Source organism: Mus caroli, chromosome 14, assembly GCF_900094665.2.
Source record: "Mus caroli chromosome 14, CAROLI_EIJ_v1.1, whole genome shotgun sequence".
In the NCBI taxonomy this organism is placed as follows: Eukaryota; Metazoa; Chordata; class Mammalia; order Rodentia; family Muridae; genus Mus; species Mus caroli.
The window spans coordinates 42,077,845-42,087,267 of NC_034583.1; the positions used below are offsets into that span (position 1 = coordinate 42,077,845).

General features: G+C 35.1%; 1 protein-coding gene across 1 annotated transcript; it reads left to right on the forward strand.

Moving 5' to 3' along the window:
• Nucleotides 1–6,618: 6,618 nt before the first annotated feature.
• Nucleotides 6,619–7,684, forward strand: LOC110309410 (olfactory receptor 4K15). Its single transcript, XM_021182044.1, has one exon. It carries the CDS (start codon nt 6,682–6,684, stop codon nt 7,654–7,656), a length of 975 nt encoding a protein of 324 aa, XP_021037703.1. The 5' UTR covers nt 6,619–6,681; the 3' UTR covers nt 7,657–7,684.
• The last annotated feature ends 1,739 nt before the right edge of the window (nt 7,685–9,423 follow it).

Consider the following 9,423-nt stretch of genomic DNA (forward strand, 5'->3'; position numbering starts at 1 on the left):
CTTCCCATTTCACTCTTGAAAAAAAAAATAGAAGAGAGTTTTCTCTAGCAAAGATACTGACATTTGTCCATTTCATTCAGGTTTTCCAGTTTTGTTGACTATAGACTTTTGTAGGAGGATCTGATGGTGTTTTGGATTTCTTCAGGATCTGTTGTTATGTCTCCCTTTTCATTTCTGATTTTGTTAATTAGGATGCTGTCCATGTGCCCTCTAGTGAGTCTGACTAAGGGTTTATCTATCTTGTTGATTTTCTCAAAGAACCAGATCCTCATTTTACAAGTTGCAAAACACATGAAACTCAAGAACAAAGACCAAAATATCGTCACTTTGCCCCTTCTTGGAATTGGGAACAAAACACCCATGGAAGGAGTTACAGAGACAAAGTTTTGCTCTGAGACTAAAGGATGGACCATCTAGAGACTGCCATACCCGGGGATCCATCACATAATTAGCCTCCAAACGATGACACCATTGCATACACTAGCAAGATTTTGCTGAAAGGACCCAGATATAGCTGTCTCTTGTGAGGCTATTCCGTGGCCCAGCAAATACAGAAGTGTATGCTCACAGTCAGCTATTGGATGGATCACAGGGCCCCCAATGGAGGAGCTAGAGAAAGTACCCAAGGAGCTAAAGGGGTCTGCAAACCTATAGGTGGAACAACAATATGAACTAACCAGTACCCGGAGCTCTTGTCTCTAGCTGCATATGTATCAGAAGATGGCCTAGTTGGCCATCAGTGGAAACAGAGGCCCATTGGTTTTGCAAACTTTATATGCCTCAGTACAGGTGAACAGCAGGGCCAAGAAGTGGGAATGGGTGGGTAGGGGAGTGGGAGGTGAGGGTATGAGGTGTTTTTGAGACAGCATTTGAAATGTAAATGAAGAAAATAACTAATAAAAATATTTTTAAAACCTAAAGTTTAAAAATTATATATAAAAAAAGGATACTGACATTTGACACAATCTTTCATTCCTGATTCTGAAATACTCCCCAAGCTTGAAGGGTATGTGTTGTCTTTTAGATGTATTGATTTTGAAAAGGAACCAGAGGGTCTATTCTTCTTCACTCCAGTAGTACTCGGTATATTTTTGTTATTGTTATAGTAAAACAGCACCCCCCAAAGGAACATGTATGGAAAAGTTTTATTCAGCTTATACTTCTAGGTAACAAAAAGGACATCATTCAGACAGGTCAGGGCAAGAACTCAAAGCAGGAACTGAAGCAGAGACCTGAAAGTAATGCTGCTTACTAGTGTGATCCACTTGAAAATCAACAACAACATTGTCTTAGGGTTTCTATTCCTGCACAAACATCATGACCAAGAAGCACTTGGGGAGGAAAGGGTTTATTCAGCTTGCTCTTCCACATTGCTGTTCATCACCAAAGGAATTCAGGATTGGAACTCAAACAGGTCAGAAAGCAGGAGCTGATGCAGAGACCATGGAGAGATATTCTTTACTGGCTTGCTTCCACTGGCTTGCTCAGCTTGCTTTCTTATAGAACCCAAGACTACCAGCCAAGAGATGGCACCACCCATAAGGGGCCCTCCCCCCTTGATCACTAATTGAGAAAATGCCTTGCAGCTGGATCTTGTGGAGGCATTTCCCTAACTGAAGCTCCTTTCTCTATCATAACTCCAGCTGTGTCAAGTTGACACAAAACTAGCCAATACAAACATCTTCTTTGTTTTTCATCCAACCCCAAAGAAAGAGATAGAGAAAGACATTAGAAATTAGAGACATTTGTGTTCATGGATCTTAGAATTAACATTGTGAAAATTGCAATTTTCTAAAAAGCCATGTATGGACTCAATGCAATCCCTTTCAAACTAATTATCTCACTGTTCACAAAAATTGCAAAAGCAAATAGTATCATACAATTTTAATGGAACTACAAAAGGGCTTTTGATAGCTGAAATGATCATGAGCAAAAGGAATAATGTGGGAGGGATTACCTATTCTAGAAATCAAGTTATATTACAGAGCCATAACAATAAAGATAACGTGGTATTGGCACAAAGCAAATTAGATTAATGAAACAAAACTGAAGACCCAAGCATGAACTGGCTTAACTACAATTATCTAGTATTTTGCAATGATGACAAAAGCATAATCTGGGTAAAATTATCATCTTCAACAAAAGGTACTGGAAAAGTGGATGCCTACATGAAGAAAAATAAGATGAGTATTTATCAACTTGCCAAGTACTAATTCCAATTTGACCAAAAATCTAAATGTGACACCTGAAATAGCAAAACTTCTAGAAGAACTTTAATGGGCTCCATATTTGAAAGTTAGGTCCTGAATATAAAATAACTGTTTATGTTAATTAACCATACAAAGTTCTTATATTGTGAGATCTAGATATAAATTTCATTTCACAGGATGTTCCTGGAGAGGTCAGATTATTTTACTTTATTTTAAGCATAAGAACAACAACAACAATAATAATAATAACAATATAAATCTATCTTCAAATTCTGTACATGAATGTAGATGAGAAACATATAAATGTACAGATATAAACAGAAGTGCATGTTTAAAAACATTGCATTTACATTTTGTTTTGGAAAATAAAAGAGTGACTTTTGCCCCAGTGTAGGGGAATGCCAGGGTGGGGAGGCAGGAGTGGTTGGGCATGCTCATAGTAGAGGGGGGGTAAGGGTGGGATGGGGTAGGGGGTTTCCAGGGGAAACCAGGAAAGGAGATAACATTTGTAATGTAAATAAATAAAATATTCAATAAAAAATGAAAAAGGAAAAGACTGATTTTATATATTTTTATAAATTGAAGTATAAGTATCTAATGTTATAAACATATTTAAGTTTTTGGTGTAGAATATTGTTTAAATTATCAATTATGTACATGACAAGTTCATAATGACCTTAGTCTAGAACCCTTGCTTAGATACAAAGCATACAATCATATATGCATCTAAGAATTAACACAAGTTATTCATTAGCTCTGTGGTATGAAAAGTCACATGACTTCTCGCCAAGTGTTTACCCTGTCACTGCTGCTCATATACAGCAGTCCTGAAGCATAATGAACCAAAAACTTACTCCCTGATATTTTTCATCACATTCTATGTTCTGTAATAAAATAGATCTTTTTGTTAATTCTTGTTCTTGTTCTATTTGTGGAATCCTTGAAGTATTCTTGTGAGTAAACAAATGCTCTCATGTAATTATCTCTAATGGAAGCAATTGCTGTGGTCCCAACTCTCATGTGGCTCTCTTGGTCACTACAGTCCAGTGACGTCAATTCACAATTAGTTTCTAATCACTGCAGTGGCTTTTTAAATATCTCTGTGTTGATGACAGTAATAGTCTGATAAGGGTGAAAATTGAAGTTTAGAAAGTCATGGGTGTCCTGCCTTTCTCACCTATTCATTGGCTCTTACAGAATTGTGATTATCTTCTTTGGTGCTTATAAAAGAAAAGGGAGACGAGTGCTGCTTTCTGGACTTATAGATAAGTCAGGAAGAGATGTTCTTATGACATGTAAGTAAATGTATACACTTACAGATGCAACACAGATGAAGAAATATTCCTTGCAGATGATATATTATAGGTTTAAATTTTTGGAGGATTCTGAAAGTTATAATTTAGTATTTTGAACAGAAGCACAAAATGCCTATCGTTAGACTAAGTTCCTGGCAATTTCTATAACAGAATTATTTTGAAATGTTGTTGTCATATTTCAGACTCTTGACCATCCAAGTTTTCCCTCAGCTCCTTAGAACTCCCACATCCAAATGCATTTCATTCATTTAAATACAACCACTTGTAGTTACAGAAATAACCTATTACTTGGGTGTTTTCTTTTTTAAATAAAGGTTTTGTTTTCTCTAGAGTGATTTACAACAACTAAATTCTTTCCCTTTGTTTATGAGTATAGTACATTATAGGTTAACCACGTATTCCATTCAGTGTTATACAAGCAAAGTGGTTTTTTTCTGTATTTCTTCAAAAACAATATATCAATCAGTGTCCACTAACAGCAATTGTGATATACCTGATCTGTCTTTAGTTAGAAATTAAAAAGACAAAATGTTTAAAAGTTGGTGAAAGATGCATCTGTGAAACAGAAATATTCATGAGATTTGTAGACTACATATTCTTTCTCAATTCATCTACCAGGCCTAATATCTGAGTAATGAGAATTGGAGAGAGAGTTATACACTAAAATTTCAAAAATTGAGGACCTGAAGATCACTGTGCTCATCCATACCCAGAGAGATGGATTTTTATTTAAATATTGTAAGAACTGAAAATGTTTTGTATAGGCATATCTAATTGGAAACACATTTTAGTGTGATTTATGCCAGGCAATGTAAAATTATCATATAATAATTATTATATTAAATTAGGATACATCTAATCTAACACACTGTATCTAAGGAGTAATTATAAATTCTTAGAAATCATGGAGTTCTCACCGCAGTAATCATCTAAGAAGCATTTTTGATGGGTTTTGTTTTTATTTTTTCTTTTTATAACTATTTAATATGTAAGATTGATAAGTTCTTACAGGTTAAAAAGACCCAGGCAGGGTCACATCGGTGCTCAATATCATAATTACAATCTGACATGACATTGTTTGAATTCATCAATATAGAATTAATTGTTTGCAGATAAAATGTGAATAATTTCCATCTAATATATAATGTGCAAGAAAAAGAATACAATTAATTGATTAACTGATTTTTCTCAATGGTCAAGAAATGAATAATATGGGTCTATAATTTTATGGAGACAGATATTAATCTATAACAATGCATAGCACTAGGCCTTGAAAGAATCAAAACTTCTGTGTTGCTATACTAGTGAAATTAAAAGGGATTATATGGTAAATACTGTTGAAGTCCATATTCCTACCAGCTTTATTTCAGACACTAAGTCTTAGTATCCAATTTTCCCAAAGATTTTCAAGAGTTCCAGGAATCTCTGACAGTGGAAGAAATCAGCTTTGCAGAAGTTTCAGAGAAGTTATTGGAGCCCGGTTCGTGGTTTGATCTACTAACACGATTGGATTGGATGTTCTCTTTTAAATTTTCTGCTCACAAATGCTTCTGTTAAACTGCACTAAGAAGCTGCAGCTGCTTCTTTCCTGCTCACTCGTCCTTATGGGGTACATATAAAATCCAGTAAGTTGTTTCTACCTGTATTACTTTTTTCCTGCCCATAAAGATCCATTGTGAAAGGAGTCTAAGAGCTGGGACTTCTAAAAACTAAGGCAAATGTTTAAAAGCTCAGAAAAAAAATGTGGTACTTTCTCAAAATCAAATGTATTATATTATATATTTTTCTATAATATGCTCTACTTCAACCCTCTACTACTTAAACCGTTCTGAATATCTTGGTGCACTTGTTTTGTTGTGATAAGTGGTAAAAACACAAGTTAGTTCCTTGTTGGGTTCTGACAAGTTAAAGCCATGAAATCCAAAATTATTCCCTGGGTTTGTTTCTGGAAGATAACTAAGATTATTAGTCATTTTTGGCCATATATATAAATCACCCAGTGAAACCCAAGCAGAGATAAAGAATTAAGCAGTTGTTGTCTAAGAAGATATTGATATTCACAGCTGACAGAGGCTGGAAATAATAAAAAGACACCTTTAAAGACATGATTTAGATGAGAATGATCTTCAAATTGAGATAATACAGTGTTTTTTTGCAAATAGCTTTGCAATTTTCTTATTCTGTACATGTCTGCAAGCTATAGATCATTTCAATAACTAAAAATAAGATAAACAGGAGTAAATTCAGATAAAATAGGGCATATTAACTGTACAGGAAAGAAAACCATTCTCATAGTATAAATTCCTACAGTACACAGTCTTTCTAAACATGATTATTCTCAAGGCTTTTCAAATATGTTTGCATATGTGTGTGTGTGTGTGTGTGTGTGTGTGTGTGTGTGTATGATTCAGTAAAATTTCTGTCATTATTAACACTAGTGGCTGTGTATTAAGAAGGTTATCATATCCAAGGCTTAGTTGACAGCAATATATGTATCAGATTTCTCCAGAAGAAGAAACTTCATGAAGAGCTGAGTGACAGGAAGAAAAGTTCTATGAAGTTCTCTATCGTCTACTTTTGCCAAGATTGTATATTTTACATTACAGGATTTGTAATTGGAGAGACGGAGATAATTTGTAGTTTCTAAGTGTGAAGGTCCTTTTTATAGACTAGCTAAAAGAGAAATCCAGAGCTGCCTCTCTTTATGACTATAAATGTCATGACACATAGCGTGTTTATGCAAGGGCAAAACAAGAAGTGTACTCTCCACTGAATTTTCACAAAGTGAACAGAATCACCAGGCACAATAAGCAACAGAGTTACCAGGACTTGGTGTCCTTCCTGTCCTTCTTTCCTATTTAAGGATGACTAGTGGCAGGTTTCTTAAAACCATGTAATCACTTTGTTTAATTTCAGGCTTTATATAACTAGATCTATTCAACATTACATCACATTAGTTATATAATTGTTCAATATCTCAAGAAAATCCATGTATAGACACACACACATATATGTGTGTGTGTGTATACACACACATATATACACATATATGTATGTATGTATATATAATTGAGAAATGAAGAGAAACTTATTTAACTGATTTATTTCTATTCTATTCCATTCAGATAACTGAAGGCAACTCTCTTCCAAAGTCAATGAATGAATCAAATTACTCTCGTGTGACAGAGTTTGTGCTGTTGGGTCTGTCTAGTTCAAAGGAGCTCCAGCCTTTCCTGTTTCTCATATTTTCACTGCTGTACCTAGCAATACTGCTGGGCAACTTCCTCATCATCCTCACAGTGACTTCAGACTCACGACTTCATACCCCCATGTACTTTCTGCTTGCAAACCTATCATTTATAGATATGTGTGTAGCCTCTTTTGCTACCCCAAAAATGCTTGCTGACTTTCTGGTTGAACGAAAAACTATATCTTTTGAAGCCTGCTTGGCTCAGATCTTCTTTGTTCATCTCTTTACTGGTGGTGAAATGGTACTTCTTGTATCCATGGCCTATGATCGCTATGTTGCAATATGCAAGCCTCTCCACTACATGACAATCATGAGTCGCCGTGTGTGTATCATTCTGGTCTGCATTTCCTGGTTTGTGGGTTTCATCCATACAACTAGCCAGTTGGCATTCACTGTTAACTTGCCATTTTGTGGTCCTAACAAGGTAGACAGTTTTTTCTGTGATCTCCCACTGGTGACCAAGCTAGCCTGTATAGACACTTATGTTGTGAGCTTGCTAATAGTTGCAGATAGTGGATTTCTATCCATGAGTTCATTTCTCCTCTTGGTTGTCTCCTACACTGTGATTCTCATTACTGTTAGGAATCGTTCCTCTGCTAGCATGGCCAAGGCTCGATCCACCCTAACTGCTCACATCACTGTAGTTGTACTATTTTTTGGACCATGCATCTTCATCTATGTGTGGCCCTTTAGCAGCTATTCAGTTGACAAAGTCCTTGCTGTGTTCTACACCATCTTCACACCCATCTTAAACCCAGTTATCTACACTCTGAGAAACAAAGAGGTGAAAGCAGCAATGTCAAAGCTGAGGGGTCGCTATCTGAAACCTGGACAGGTTTCTGCATTGATAAGAAATGTTCTTTTCCTGGAAACAAAGTAAAATTTCAGAACTAGCAGCAGTTTTGTCTTCCCTCTAATACATATCCTAAATGGAAGTGCCTTTACTTCTAAAGTTAGTTATTTAATATGTGGGGCTGTTTAAAGGCTTACTACACATTTCATGAAATTTAATATTCCTTCACTTATTTTTGTTCTCTGATTTTTTTTCTTTTTCTTTTTGAAACTTATGATGCTTTTAAAATTAAAGTTTGTTTTTCATGTAAATGATGTTTTGGCATTTATTGAATTGCAAATACATTTTGTCTTGTGTTTAGAAAATTTTTTATATTTTATAAAGTTTATATTTACACTATCAAGTAAATTTGCTGTTTGTAAAGAATGTGATATATTTCACAAGAGAAGAATTTAAAATAAGAGTGATGATTCTTGCATTTTCTAGTTCTATGCTTATTTTGTTCCTTCCATAATACCCTTTTTTGTGAATACCAAGTGATGACTGTGACTTAAGTTTTCTTACAGTATTTTGCACTCCATGAATAGCTGTACAGAGTTTACTATTTAGCAGCAGGATCTACAGTAGTTGGATTTTATGTACAAACAAATCCAATTAAATAGACATTAATCACAATAGGTAAGACCATTTACAGATTGCTTGGGAAATCCAAAGACATTTTTAAGAACATCAATTCCAGAGCCCTGGGGCATGGTGGCACGTGCCTTTAATCCCAACACTTGGGAGGTAGAGGCAGGCAGATTTCTGAGTTCAAGGCCAGCCTGGTCTACAGAGTGAGCTCCAGGGCAGCCAGGGATATACAGAGAAACCCTGTCTCGGGAAAAAAAAAAATCAACTCCTAGGACTCGTCCTATGTCTTGTAGACAAAGCCCTGATACTGAGAAAAATTGATCCTTAGATGTTACTAAAGCTTTATAATAACCAATAGTTCTTGCCATAGGTTATTTACTAGCCATGTTACTAGAACTACCCATTATTTAGCAGTTCACGCTTTCCATCAATAAATGCAAAAAAAAAATAATCTTATGCTTAATCCTAGATCAAATTTGGCTGAGGTATGTCCAAAGGCATTATCAATCCCATTGTATAAATAAATATTTCTAAGCACATAGAAATATGATTCTGTCGCATAAACACCTTTCTCTTCATTTAGATTTTGGAGGTCATGAAAGGATTGCTATGGCAGGTTAGGAAAAGAAAGAAAGAAAGTGAGAGAAAGAAAGAAAGAAAGAAAGAAAGAAAGAAAGAAAGAAAGAAAGAAAGAAAGAAAAAGAGAGAGAGAGAGAGAGAGAGAGAGAAAGGAAAGGAAGGAAGGAAGGAAGGAAGGAAGGAAGGAAGGAAGGAANGAAGGAAGGAAGGAAGGAAGGAAGGAAGGAAGGAAGGAAGGAAGGAAGGAAGGAAGGAAGGAAGGAAGGAAAAGAAACAATTTTTGTCCTTCAAAATAACTTTTATAATTCATTGAACATGATAACAATTGGGATGTTGCTATTTTGAAGCTTCATTAATTCAGGTAGACCAGAAATTCATGGCTGTAAGAACTTTTTATTGGTATATATAAAGATTAACATTTTGCTTAATACTTATCTTTGGATAGGAATTAGAATTAGATAATAATGATTAAAATTCATGCATAACAAGGAATTATATGGCCAATTTACAATTTTAAGTGTCATAGAATAATTTTGGGAAATCAGATAAAATGAGTGACCTATAATGAGGACATAAATATTTATTAGCATTATTTTGAATCTTTGTTATTACATAAGTTGTCCTCCACAGAGGAGACAACCAAAA